Below are 14,999 nucleotides of genomic sequence, written 5' to 3' on the forward strand. Positions count from 1 at the left end.
CTCTTCCTCATCCATCCTTCCATTACTAGTACTAGTACTTACATTCCCTTGCACTAACCAGTGTTTTACCTAAACTTGGAGCTATCCTGTGTCTTTTTTCATGAAAAGCTTAGTTCATACGAAAATAGCCTAGCTCCCAATTTTAACCTCTGCATTCTTTCTCCATCCTTTGCTTTCACATATAATTGTCAGAAATACAGGGCATGCAAAACACTTGAGCATCTCTACCTGCTGTTTATATTTGGTGCTTTTTGAATACTTAGGAATGTTTGCATCCAGTTTTGAGGTTGTGTTTAGCTAGCCCTATTTAGCTTTATTCAGTCATTCATCATAAATGTTTTTGCCTTTTTCCTCTGGATCTTTCCTACACTGATTTTCTTCCCTGGGAAAAAAAAAATATAATCTCACACTGCATCTACTTATTTGGCCACATCAGGACACAGTAGAAAAATAATATAGCAAGTTTATTAAGCTGCTTTCATAATTAAGGGATTCTGGAGTCAGCCCCAAACAGATGGACCTCAGTACCCACTGCCAGTGCATAGGAAACACTGGGATTCTCTAAACAGGCAATCAGCTGCTGCAGAAGGAGACCACATTTCCACAGATGCAGGAGCAAAAGCCTGGAAGTAAAAAATTCAGACTGTGTGTTTTGCCCATCTAATAGACTCTGGTATCGATACCCTTCCCTTCTGTGATGGACAAGTCTGCACCTAAACAGGAAATTAAAAGCTCACTGGAGTCCCTGCACACATGATGTATCTTTGCACAAAGATGAGAGATTTAATAAAAAAACCCGCTAGGTTAGGGCCTACACTGCTCTCATAAGAGCCTTGCTAAAAACATCACAGTGAGTTGAAAACAAATCTCCCTCCTACAAGGTATGTAGAAAGGAGCTGAACAACAGGACAGCTCATAGGTATCAAAATTTGCTTTCTACTTTCTTTAAGACTTTACTCACAAGAACAGGAAGAATTGTGAAAAATAGTTTTTGCTTGAACACAATCAGTTTAACCAGAAAATGAATACATTCTTCCAGAACCCATAAATATTACTGATTTGTTTGCACCACACTGTTAAGCCCTTTACTCAACCTGGCACCTTGGCAAAAACATCTGAGAAAGGTGCTGTCAACCTTCTAGAAGTGGGCTGAACGTTGTGTTTTTTATGTATGGTGCAGGTTCATCCACTAGATTTTATCTAATCCAAAAAATTCTACCATGTAATACAATAGAAAACAGTCCTCTTTTCTTCCCTAAACAAAGAAATTGCCAAGAAAAACTCTAAGGACTTGTTCACATAATTTTCAATTCAGTTAGACAATTCTGCATTCTGTTAGGTTTCCTTAGTTGTTTGTTTAAACAAATTCAGCCACATGCAAGAAAACTTCCTCTCTAAGAAAAGCTGGCTCATAAGCAGTTAATATATACAAAATGCAAAACCCATCATCCAACTGTCTAAAATTAATGTCTGGGAATGCCAGACATTTCACAAAAGAAAGTCCTTCCTCCAGCATTTTTCTAACGATGACACAACACCATGGGCATGAATGAACTAAATGTCATCATTCTTTGGGGCAGCAAAATCCATTAGCAAGTGATATCCATTCTCTGTGAAGGGATTTCATCACTGCTTACATTTAAGAACAAGTGACAAATTTTATGCAGTGTTTCCTGGTGGACTGGCCAAACTACATTAAGTATAAAGTATTGCTTTATCTTGGACAGACCTGGATAAGCTGTGCTGTTATCCGGCTGAGCCCTGCAGCCATTTCAGACTAAACAACAGCAGTTCCTTCTGCCCTGTTCATCACTAGTTTCCTGTTCTGTGTAACCAGCATGACCACATGATGTATTTTTCTGACTGTAACTGATACGGTTCAGTTTCCAGTTTCTCTAATGATCACTAGCCCTTCAGTAGTTAACAATCACCATCACTGAATTCAGAAGCTGGATTTGAAATGCAAGCATAGCTGCTGCCAGCAAGAAGTAAACTTTAAAAATAAAAGAAATTTTTTAAAGTTTACCGCTCTGTCACACACAAACCTCGAGAGCCAGTGCATAGCAGGAAAACTGGGTGATGGCTGAGCCACAAGCAGAACTAAGAAGCTACATCCACCTCTTTTTGCCAAAACTAGAGCACCAAACAACTCCTGTAAGCTATTGTTTCATGGCATGTATGCCCCGAGCTGAAAAGCTGTTTCCCAAAACTCAGCCCCCTAAAAGGCTGCAGTACTGCTGTCAAGAGTCATTGTCAAGACTTTACAGAATTAATGTTTTTTTTTTTAAGAATACAGAAATTCCTGGGGAAATACTGACTACAACCCATGATCAACTACAGCTGTTTCATCATGGATGAAAACATTTGGAGAAAAGTCTTAGCGATGGACTTGAATATGGTTAGAATATAACTTGATTTTTTGTTCAGAAAGCTAGGCTAACTTTGTGAATCATATACTGGCCAAGCATAATACAAGAAAAAAAAGTAGTGTTTTCAGTAGTGAACCTACCTTGTACTACTCCATTTGAGTACAGACAGAAAATCTCATAGGGCACACACCTCCTCCCACTATCACTTATCAGAATACTTACCAGAATTTCTCATTTTGTTAATACCATTTTGTTCCTATTTGCTAGGAAAAGTGAAGAAAGATGTTTCACTTAATCTTCACTTAAGTCAAGATTTTCACAACAGAATTTGATGCTGACTAACAAGTGGAGACACACAGACTCCTCACCATGTATTCAGCTCCCAGACAGCACAAGATGAGCTGCACAGGATGCAGAGATCCCTTCCTGACTCACTCTGCCTGCCCAAAGAGGAGCACCAAGTGAAAAAGATCAAGAGAAGCTTTGCCTCCTGCTTTCCAGTGACTTAAAAAGGAGATGGTCACAGGCTACAGAGCTCAGCTCAGCAACTCCTGCAGCTTAAAAAAAAGAAGATGCTTTACCACCCACTAAGAGAGCAAACCATGGGCTTAAGCAAAAGCCAGCAATCCAAAGCACTTAGCTGTCCAACTACCTGTGAGCAGAGCTGCAGCTTCCAGAGATCCCCAAAGAACCACCTCTCCACTCCTTGAAACATAGGTGCAGAGGGAAGTGAAGGAAAAATGCCCAGGTGGAAAGAATAAGCTAAGATATAACAGTGGTATCAAGGGCAAGAAAGGTTGAGATGATGCTCGGAAAGTTGTGGTTTGCTTTTAAACAGGCAAAACAGTTAAATGAGGTATAAACAGCTCAGCAGTCTCTGTGCTCTTCCACCCTTGATCTGAGGAACACTTCACAACCATTTTAATGCAACACAAAAAAGCCAGAGGGCTCTTTTTGCAGCTAACAGTGCAGCCTTGATCTACATCGAACACCCCAGCAAGCAGCTCAGTTGAGCAAAAGCCACTCACAGGCCAGTCTGTGGCAAGATGATCCACAAGAGGAAAAAACATGATAAATTCTCAGTGCTGATTTCTCATACCACTGTCAACAGGTCAGTGCCTGGCTGGGGGGTGCCTTGCCTTACATCTCTTTGCTTCTTTGACAAATGTTTAACCTTGGCTGCCTATATTCCTTTCTTTCTGCAGCTGCTCCTCAGTCCCTGGGGCTTGCTTGCCTGCAGCTCTCATTTGCATTACTACAAAGCCTGGCAGCTCTGCTCAGTTTCTGCCTCCAACAGCTGACAGACAAGACACACAGAGATGCAGCAGAAGTGAGATAACCCCAAAGAAGCATACTGGTTATAGCTTCATCAAATTCATAGCTGCCAACTACCAAGTTCTTCTTTTACAGACTCTGCAGCAAGTCAAGTCTTAAGAAAAATGCTGAAGGTAGAGGAGTAGATTTCCAGGTTGTCCATAGGTTGCCTATGGACATCACAGAGCAGCATGGAGATGCATGGTTTTATTTTCTGAAGAGTCCCATGTAGGTAAGGCAGATGAGGGCATTGGATCAGCTGCACAGGGCCAGAAGCAAAGTATCTTTCCAGTAAATAAAACATGGCACAGAGCATGGCCTGGAGCTAATATGAGGCTGAAAAGGTGAGCCAAGTGCCTTCTCCCTGGCATTCATTTGTACTCACAGTGCACAGGAACACAGCATTAGCTCCCTGTACATTCTACTGATTGAAGTCTACAGGTTCCATTCTATATTAACTACTGTAATTCTTACATGTCATGAATTTGAATCAGCTATGCTTATACATGCCTCATTCAAATATTACTTCTGTGTTTAACCCATATTATAGAGCTTTTTAAGCTCTTTAATGCTGAAAATTAAGATTTGAAGCACTTAAGCTTTCGTTAGTCATTAAAGTACAAAGCCCTGTTTTGTGTTTTTTAATTTTATGTCAGCATAATCTGAAAAAGCAACAATTATTTTCTGTCAAGTTTGCCTTGAGATGTATCTGGCAGGAGGACAGTAAATATTAATGATGGAAATTTCTTTTTCTTAACAAATCAGGTTTTGTTCTTTGTCTCACTGTGTCTGAAGAGAAGCCAATCTTCAAGAGAAAGCACAGAGAACAAAATTTGTTCTCGTTATGAAGAAGTTTCAGGCAATGAATCCTTTCAGTTCTTCTGACAGATTAAATGAAAGTTCTAATTCACAGTCAATCTACCTGTGGAATTATTGGTGTTTGTTCCACCTCCTCTACAGTCTCACAGAGCTCAGGCTTGGTGTGTTCTGACCTAACCCACTCTATGAGTGCAGCTGCACAGCTGGGAGTACAGCTTCTGCTGTAGACATACCCTCATTCCTACTTCTTAATTAGCTCTATCCCACTTCTTAAATCAGTATGATAATTTTTCATAATTACATTTGCCCTTTTGTTAGTTGTTGCCAGCCCTCATTTACCTTTCCTCTTAGGATTTTTAAAAAGAAAAGTATAAAAGAATGCTACAAAATGCTGCCAGATGCCTAGGAATGACAACAGAAAACTATTTAATTTTTAATTTTTTTTTTTTTTTTTTTATCCAGAGGCCTCATCTAAAACTTTTGGTTTAAGTCTGTCAGCAGATAATATTTATTTTCCCATCTTTCACTGAAGGCAGTTTGCCCACATAACATTTTATTATCAATTCCTCATTACCTGCTTTCAAAAAGAAGCCTTAAAAAGTATAGACTATAGATGGGATTCAGATTTTATTTCTATTATTAGACTAAAATGTATTTCCTGATTGCAAGAGGACCCATTTAACATCAGCCCTTCTGTATTCAAATAAAGTAAAAGCAAGGCTGTTTTCCTTAAACAACTAAGCAAAACATTACAGCATACTTGTGAAATATAAACATAGCAGATGACACCACTGCGCAAATGACATTTTTGAAGACAGTTCAGTAATGTTTTCTCTACAGAAGAATCCTTTCCAAGAACTTTTCCCCTTTTAAGGGCCTGTAGCTGCAGCAAGTGATCGCTCCTTTTGGTTTTCAAACACTTCAGCAGTACTGCCAGGGTAACATCGTGGAAAACCAACAGAAAGGTTTATCATTATGGGCATTTGTATGTCACATCATGCACTGGAGTCAGGTCTGAGTAAAAGCTTTTTCATCCCATCCTTGGAAGCAACCCTGGAGACAGGAGTTAGGCAGATGCTTGTTTAGCTAAGTGAAGGCATGCTATTTAGTTTTGACAGTCTCCTGTGCAGCTGCTGTTGTGTCATATTAAACAACAGCACAGAGTAACAAAGCCAATTTCCATTGCAAAGCCTGAAACTATCTTCTCATTTCCTAGCAAAATAGCAAAAAAGCTTCTAAATGCTACTGAAGAAACAGGAAATTAAGCAGCTGTAATCAATGAGGTGGGCACTGCAACAAGCTCCCACAGAGCAGCGCAACCAAGCAACAACATTTTAAGAAAGGATGAGAAAAAGGCTCAAGACATTTGTAACATTAAGAAGATTAAAGTTTAAAAAAGCCTGCCTGGACACCTCACTCAATGCAGGTTCACATACGGAGAGGGAATCCACAATAAGTTGAAAGTGTGGCTATTGAGGGTGGGGAGGACTGCCAGTGGGCAATACACTGAGGCAAGGTCCATACCTCCAAGCTTCCAGAGGACAACAGGCACATAACAGATTTCAGTGTCCCTGGGATTTTAGTGAACCCTAAGCTGAGCCAGGAAAATGAACTGATTAATATCATAACCAGGTGATGGTTCAAAACCTGGACAGATTTCTTTTTCCTTTTAAAATTGTCTCGGGGTAAACAGTTACCAGAAGAAAAAGAAGTTTCCTCACCATGGCCCTCCCCAGCCTGAGGAGAGGGTAAGATCCCAACTTCTTTCAAGACTATGATAACTACACCATTTGCTCATGTGTTTCTTCCTCACTTATTGAGCAAATCAAAGATACTCATCCATGAACAAACCTATGCAGATATATATCTATTTCTGATGGTGTTGGGTTTAAATATTATTGCAGTGTTCGCATCCAATATACAAACAGAAGCATCAGTTTTGGCTCTGAGGTCTGGAAGCAAAAATCAGATGGAAAGGGAGGCCTTGCTACCCTCTTGCTATCCCTCTGTCCTCTGGAGGGAAAGCCAGATTTCTCTTATTCTACATCAAAAGGGCAGGGGCGTAAGGAAGTTCTTGGTGTCTCACTTGTGTCAGCAGTGGTAAGGGATTTAAGTGTATATATGTGCCACAGTAAAACACTTCTCAGTGACAGCGTAAGAGTTTCACATTGAGCACCATTTGATGGAAAACAATTATGCCTGCCAAGATCAACTGCCCAGCTTGATCACTGGAACCCTGGATTGTTTGTTTCTTTTCCTATTTGATGTACAATCTGCAGGGTGCCTACTGGTTCCCATGTGCCTGCCTTGGTAGCACAGATGATGAGTCAAGCACCACCTCTAACAAAGCACTGAGATCTTCACTTTATTTCTTTGATGTTGTAATAGAATCACAGGTTGGTTTGGGTTGGAAGCAACCTTGAAGATCATCTAGTTCTAATGACCCTGCATGAGCAGGGAGACCTCCCACTAGACCAGTTTACATAAAGCCCCATCCAACCTGGCCTGGAACACTTCCAGGGAGGGGGCATCCACAACTTCTCCAGACAACATGTGCCAGTGTCCCACCAGTGTCACAGTGAAGAATTTCTTCATAATACGTAATCACAATCTAATGCTCTTTCAATGTGAAGCCATTACCCTTCACCCTATCTCTACATGCCCTTGTGAAAAGTCCACACTCATCCTAGTTAGGCCCACTTTAGGTACTGGAAGGTTGCTATAAGGTCTCCCTGGAGCCTCTTCTTCTCCAGGCTGAACAACCCCAACTTTCTAGCCTGGCTTCACAGGAGAGAGGCTTAAGCCCTCTGATTGTCTCTGTGTCCTTCCTCTAAACTTGCTCCAACAGATCCATGCCTTTCCTATACTCAGGACTCCAGAACTGGACACAGTACTCCAGATGGGGTCTGAAAAGAGGGTAGGAGAGGAGAAGCACCACTTCACTCGACCTGCTGGCCATGCTTCTTTTGGCAGCCCAGGATACAGCTGGCTTTCTGGGCTGCAAGTGAGCATGGCCAGCTCATGTTGAGCTTCTCAACAACATTCCTGAGCCCTTTTCCTCAGGGCTGCTCTCAATCCATTCTCTACCTGGCCTGTATTAGTGCTTGGGATTGCCCCCACCCATGCAGTACCTTGAATTAGAATCATGGAATAACAGAATAATTGATGTTGGAAGGGACCTCTAAAGATCATCTAGTACAACGCCCCTGCAGTAAGCAGGAACACCCTCAACCAGATCAGGTTGCTCAGAGCCTTGTCAACCCTCATGTTGAATATCTTCAGGGATGAAGCCTAAACTACCATCCTGGGCAACCTGTTCCATTTTATTACTACCCTCATGGTAAGGAATTTTTGGCCTCCTGGAACTTTGAGTGGATCCCTCTGAGTGTCATCCCTCCCCACCCCGACACACAACTTGGTGTCACTGGCAAACTTACTGAGGGTGTTTTTGCACAAGTCCAGGTAGATGACATCAATTCCTTATCCACTGACTCGGTACCCCTCTTGAATAAGGCCACCAAATTTGTCAGGCACAATCACCTTTAGTGAAGCCATGTTGGCTGTCAGTAGTCACCTCCATATTTCCTATGTGCCTTAGCAAAGTTTTTGGGAGGATATCCTCCACGATCTTGCTGGGCACTGAGGAGAGACTGGCCTGTACTTCCCTGGGTCTTCTTTTCTTCTTTTTTTAAACATAGAGGTTTTAAAGTCAGTAGCACCTACACCAGACTGCCATGACTTTTGAAATATGATGGGTAGTGGCTCAGTAACTTCATGCACCAGTTCCCTCAGAAGCTGTGAATGCATTGTATCATATCCAATGGATTTGTGCACTATCAGGTTCCTCAGATGGTCTTGAAGCTGATCTTCTCCTACTGTGGGTGGTTTCTTCATTCCCTCAGTCCCTGTCTTTGTCTTCTGTGACTTGGGCACTTGCCAGTGAAGACTAAGTAACTATTAGTTACTAATACCCTCCCTCAGACTCAACAGCCTGAGTTAGTACTTGAACTCAGTTTTCCTTCCCGTGCATATTCTAACACAGAAGTCTTCTTCACTTGAACTTTCAGCAGCCAAGTGTGTACTAGACACTGTGCTGGCATTTGGCCTTATAGGTTACAGGAAGCACTGTTCAGCAAAAGCAGATCAGACTGTCAGGATTTCCATTAGAAATCCCTCCCTCCTCTTTTTTCTTTCTTCCCACCCCAAGAATTCAGAATTCTGGCATCAGAAAAGAAAAAGTCTGATCCGAATCCAAGAGGAAATATGCTTTTTGAAAAATGCACACTCTGTGTTTTAGAAAGACAAACAAGAAGCTTCCTTGCTTTGAGGGCAAAATCCCTCTTACTCTGATGTCCCGACGCCTGGGTTCCCCAATCATCCAGCAGCTTCCCTTGCCCAGCGGCAGCAGCATAAACTCACAAGGTGCTTTCTCCCTCCCTTATTTTACCAGGTTGGCCCTTTCTCAGACAAAAATATTTTTTTACAGGTTGTTACTGCCTAGAGCTGAGTATCTTAAGCTACTCCACATCTATTGTAAACTGTCACGTCATGCTCTGAGCATCAAGGAGCTCCAGCAGCCCCTTCTTCCACAGCAGCTTGCTTGTCCTTCAGCATTTCCCCCCTTGTCAAAGATAAGTCCTGGCTGACCTCCCATTTCCACCTCAGCTTCCTCCTCTGCAACTCCCAGCAGCCTCCTTACCTCCCAGCAGCCAGGAGCACACAGCTCCAGGCACCACAAGCCACCCTGTGCAGCTGGATCCTACTTTATACACCCCCACAAGCAGCTCCAAACCCTCTTCTGTTTCAGATGGTTCCCATCACACTCTGCTCCAGCCATCTTACTAATCACCAAGCCTCTGAAATGGAAATTATGACCAGCAAGTATAACATGCTGAACTGTATCTTAGTGCAAGGGATGTAAAGCAAACTATTCCTGCAGCAAAGATAGGCTGTTACAGGCACAGCTGGCTTCAAGCTGGGTTTCACTTCTTCATTTTAGAAAACAGTGGAGACATTTTCTTGCATTTGAGGGTAAAGCTGCACTCCTTGAACTGAAATCTTGGACAGTTTCTGATGGAGAAAGCCCCCAACAGACCACAGCAAAAAGAGAAGACATGAACAGTGATAAAAACGGAAATCTAACAAATCATGGAAAGGACAGAACGATGAATGCAGGAGACCTTTTGAGACACCCAAAACCAGAAAGCACCAGAAAGTACCCCAAACCAGAAAGAAAGAGACTTCACTGCTTGGAAGTGAGCATGACGGGTGCCAGGGGGAAAAAAGCCCCCTAGAATGAAGCAGGCGTACAAGAGGACATGCTCAGCAGGAATAAAATAGGGTGAAATGTTAAGGAAGCCTTGGTGCTGGGTGATAAGATATTAAAGTAAGACCCTGGAAAGGAAGAAGTGGAATCATCCTCCAAGTAACTCTGCAGGAGAAACTGCTGGTGTGATGTAGGGAAACCCAAACCCGCAACACCTGGCCAAAAGCAGACAGACTGTGACCAAGTGTCTGGGGGAACCTAATGCTCCTGGCAAAACTGCAGTGGCCTTTGAAAACTCAGGCCTCTGCTTCCTCTCAGGCTATGTGTATCTGTGAAGGTGTAACTACCAGTGGCCCGGCCTGCTAACCCCCACCATGGCAAAATGACCAAACCACTGACACCCCCTGGGCAGGTGGGTGGGATGCAGCTGGGTCTACTGACTGACACAACCCAATTGTACATGTTTTATTTTTTTCTAGCTTCTGTCAGAGACCTGTTTAGACAAGCCCTGTTTGAGTGTACCATGAACACAGAAAGTGGTGATCAGGGAGGGCAAGAGAGGCAGTTCTGCTCCAGCGTGGCAGAAGAGGAGCACCAGAAACTGAACCCCCAAGCCCAGCTACCCTCCTGACATGCCAGCACCCTTTCCCCTCTGCTCTCTCTGAAGCCTTCCCAGGCACAAGATACTGCAGCTCCCCATAAGGAAACTGCTCAGGTTTTGTGGCCCAAGGTTGTTCTCGTGCTTCCAATTGAGCTTCCACCTTCTGGCATGCATCCAGAGTGCCAGGATAGGGCTCACCCTGCATTAGACAGAAGGGGCAGAGTCCATCCAGCCCTGACACCAAGGTCAGCTCTGCCCAGCTGTGCCCTTAGAGGTTAAAAAAAAAAAAACCAAAAACCACCAACAAACAAACAAAAGCCAAGAAAAGTTGTTAATGATGAACTTCATAAAGGAAACTGTGGAAGTCAAAGCAGTTTTATGCTCTGTCCTGAGAGCCCACACACACTCCTCCAAGTCATGTTTAGAGTATATTCCTTAGCACCAAAGAGAAGTACCCAAGCCCAAATAAGGCTGGTAAACACATAGGCAACTATCCTACATACATACCAAGGTATGTCAATAGAAGATCAATTATTTACTTCCTATAACTAGATGATTACTGTGAAAATTTACTTTGAATTGGTTCTTTTCAACTACCATATAATAACACACTGCCTCTTCTAGCCTCTGCATTTCAAGTGATTCAGACTGTAAAAATGGAATACTCTGCCCCAAAAGACATTAAAATGAAAGTCTGCCTGGACTCCTTGTTGCTGGGTAGTAATTATCTATTTAATTACATGGTTCCATTCTTTGCACTCTCTAATGCAGACAAAAGATACTTTTCCAGATGACTCCATCCTCAAATATCCTCAAAACCAAGAGCACTGATTACTGCTCCTACAGCTCCAGAATGAATGGCACTGCAGTCTGAAAACAATGGGTAAAAGGTCTTGGTCTATAACAAGGGCACTACAGGAGTTTAAACAAGAACCATTTCTTTGGCCTTTATGGTTTTGTATTTCCAGTTTTCTGCCACAAAAAATCCCTACATTGACAAGTGGCTCATTCCAGCTGACCTAAATCAGGTTTGCACATTTGTCCAATGTGCAAACCTGCCATAGCAGGTAAGATGATGTTTTCTGTTCTGTAATTTCACTATAGGCATCATCCAGGACACACGAAATGTTGCTAGACTGGAAAGACATATCCTGTGTCTGTTGCTTTTTTTCATGATGAATTCCAGGAATACATGAATTTGTATGTTTTTAATTTTATTAAATCTCCACTGAAAAGATGAAGAGATTGTAAATGAGATTAGGCCTCTAGATCCTGAGTTCCTGTAAAGTCTCTACCATGAGTGCATCTCATCTTTGAAAATGAGATGTCTGACAGACTTGCAAATATTGGACCGATACAGGGTGATAAACTAGATGACTTTATGAATTCTTCTCCTACACTTATTAAAGATATAACTGTTCACATTTGAAAGAATATTTTACGCTTAAGAGTATTAAAGCAGGGCTGTATATTTTTCTCTGGTCAGGGCATTAGTCTCACTCTGTATGGATTAACCTGGTCAACAACTGTTCTTCTTGAACAACTTGCTTAATCATTTTCCGGAACTCAGGAACAAAGAAAGTTGAAATTAACAGCTGTAATCAGGGCTAAGGAAAATAATTTCAGCTACCTAAGCAACTACTGTAATACACCTGGCACCGAAGTAGCAGTGGACCCAATAAAACTAATCTTGAGAAAGCAACTTGCTAGCCATAGGACACCTGGCTGCAAAAACAGGCAGATGTACTTGCGGTAGCAACAGTTTCAGTAACATGACCTTTCCACTACCTGGTTTCGTTCTGTGTCACTTATCTGAATTATAAGAATGGAAGTGCTTCTATCCTCAGTACAGCTCAGCAAGGACTGATCTCTCCCCTAGCATGTAAGAAATGCTTTCTCAACCATATTGTTCAATTTTTGAGGCCACAAGTTCCATTAGAGGTACAGCTGGTTTGATAACAAAACTGTCAGCATGAATTTTTTCACAAATACAGGGTTCCCGGAACAATATTCTTAAGACACAAGAACCTACTTCCTGTTAATTGTGATGTTAGACTCAGTATTTTGAGATGGTATTTGAGATGTAAGTAAAGTTATCTTTTCAACAAACGGAACTCTGATATGCCAAACATCTACTTACGCTGCTAATCACTCCCTCCCGTACAAATACCCCTCCAGTCAAAAAAAAGTAACATCATATCCTGAAAAACAGGTTTTGTGGATTATTTCTGAAGTACACGGTAAAAAAGCAAGGAGCTAAAAGCTTTGCTTAATCTGCACTGCACAGCTGCTTCCTTGTTGTACCGGTTCTGGCAAATTCTGTAAACCAGAAGTGACTACGGCAAAACCTGTAATTTTTATCTACAGGGCATTTATTTGCTAACTGTATGCCATCACATAAACAGAAGCATCTTGATTCAACTTAGCAATCTAATTCTGACCCAGAAGCAGAAGCCTTACATTGTGGGTGACACAAAATAAGCAGTACTCTTTTATATCAAAGACGGATGGTGAAAACTGTGCTGGTGCTTCAGGAGCCAGTGTCAGCCAGTCCCTGGCCCACACCACTGGCTCTGCAGGGCAGTAAATTTAGTTTTTATCTACTTCCTTGTATGTGTTCAGAACAAGATTAGTTTAGGTCTCAACTAGGCAAGTGAAACTTGCCAGTTTTATAGAGGTTTGAACACCTATCATTACACCTCCTGCCTAGGTGCAGCCACCACAGACATGTTTGGCCACCTCAGTGGAGGAAAAAGGGGAAGCAGCTGGATTCACTTTTCAAACAAACAACTTAAAACTCCTAATTTTTTTTGGTAACAAAACCATTTTGTGAATTGAAAACATCTGTTTTAGAGCACCACCAAGAGGGATAGAAGGAGTGGCATTGCTCATCCCCTCCCTCCTCACAAGCCCCTGGGACTGCCAGAGGCAGTGTAGCAGACCACTCTCCTCCTCCAGATGACCCCACGCACACTGCACAAAAGACAAGAACTTGCATATGGGACAGGTTCTCCCCACTGCTGGCTGGCGAGTATGAAAAGCCAACTACTTCTCTAACTAGAGCTTTCCTGTATCAGTTTATGCATATCAGGGTCATTTAGTCTCTGTAAGCATGGGCTTAAACCCATGGGTTTAAGCAGAAACTCCAAATCTCTAGAACCAATTCATCTTTTCAGGCAAAGCACAGCAGATACTTGGACAGTGAAAAGATAAACTCACTGAGCTGTGTAACTGCAGCTGAACAATAAGCTGGCTAAAGGAGGGTTTATCCTGAAGTATTGCCTGTCAAGCTCACAACACCGAAGGAGGCTGCTTAGCATGAAATGCTGGAGGACCGGGCGTGCAACTGCAGGCTGTTCTTATCCCTGGGGTGGTGTTTGCTCTCACCACAGCCATGAAACCTCTGAGACACTGAAAGAACAGCCTTTAGCCCATGGGAAAATTACTGAAGTTGCGAGAGGGAGACAGACTGCCTTAACAAGAGTATTAACTTTGCTCTCTGCTGGTAACAAAGAAGAGAAGTTTTTGTTACTGACAGAAAATTTAACACACGGGAAAAAATGTACAGAGAAAAAGCACAACACTGGTCAGTTCATTCTGACACAGACCAGGCTGCAACTCTGTAGCCGCTGTCAACATGCTGTGCAGCTATAAATTTCATGTGTTTGAAAAAACTGCTTTGGGTATGCCTACTGCAGTCTGTAGACAGGACACAAACACTATATTTATTCAGCTGAATGTCCTCAAAATTAAAATCTTCAGTTGCTCTCAAGTATACATACCTGCAATCCCTTGTAGCAGCCCACAGACATTAAAAATGCTTTTCTTCATAATACTCTGCACACACATAGTGAAAACAGACACAAACGCCACGGCACAAAGAATCATGATTCCCATGGCTAGGAAAATAGCGGTTGCCTGCCAGAACCCACTGGCAATCTCATTGAAGTTTTCGGCGTAGGGACCGCAGAGCGTGTCTCGTCTAGAAAGCTGCATGTGGGAGATCCTGGTGCAGCGCCCGTAGATGCCCAGCGTGGGATGGTAAGGCTCCTGTGACCCCCCCGTTCTGTTGTCCCCATCCTCAGAGCTGGAAGGCTTGGCTCTGCCGATCAGCCAGTCGGCGCTCATAAAAGCGATGAGCTCTGCAAAAGCCACCACGATGCTCAGGAGAGTCCACAGCATCGACCGGCACGTTACAATGACATGACACATATTGATGCCTGGTGCTTGTGATCAGTGCAGCTGAGAGTCTTAAGATCCAGGCACCAGGGGTAAATTACAATGAAAAAAAAAAAAAAAAAAAAAAAAGAGATCTTAATAAAATCACTGTGGCTCTTCTGTCTGCTCGTTCAGTTCTCTCACAAAGCCCAAGTTGAAATTTCTCAGGAGAAAAAGTGAACAGCCCCCAGTTTTGCAAGCAGTCCAGTCATTTGTTCTCTCTGCTTAGTTCCTCCTTCTTTCTTTCTGGGATGCTGAGCTCTGAAGTACACTTCTCTTTCTTAATATTCATACTGGCACATGATGCTGCAGGCTGGTGGGGGAGGACACAAGGACTGCCCACTCTTTGACATCACACACCTACAAAAAAAACCACAAGACAGCACATCAGCAGGGAGAAAAAAAGACTGTT

At 42.6% G+C, this 14,999-nt stretch overlaps 1 protein-coding gene across 5 annotated transcripts in view; it reads right to left on the reverse strand.

The window, feature by feature from the left end:
- Positions 1 to 14,999, reverse strand: part of LHFPL2 (LHFPL tetraspan subfamily member 2) — a 115,648-nt gene that overhangs the window by 3,808 nt on the left and 96,841 nt on the right. For all 5 annotated transcript variants that reach the window (XM_071730170.1, XM_071730167.1, XM_071730171.1 and 2 more), the window contains one exon: positions 14,152 to 14,947. In XM_071730170.1, the coding sequence (XP_071586271.1) occupies positions 14,152 to 14,581 (430 nt within the window). In that variant the 5' untranslated portion in view covers positions 14,582 to 14,947. The remainder of the gene's footprint in view (positions 1 to 14,151; positions 14,948 to 14,999) is intronic.

The sequence above is a fragment of the Heliangelus exortis genome, chromosome Z (genome assembly GCF_036169615.1).
Source record: "Heliangelus exortis chromosome Z, bHelExo1.hap1, whole genome shotgun sequence".
NCBI lineage: Eukaryota > Metazoa > Chordata > Aves > Apodiformes > Trochilidae > Heliangelus > Heliangelus exortis.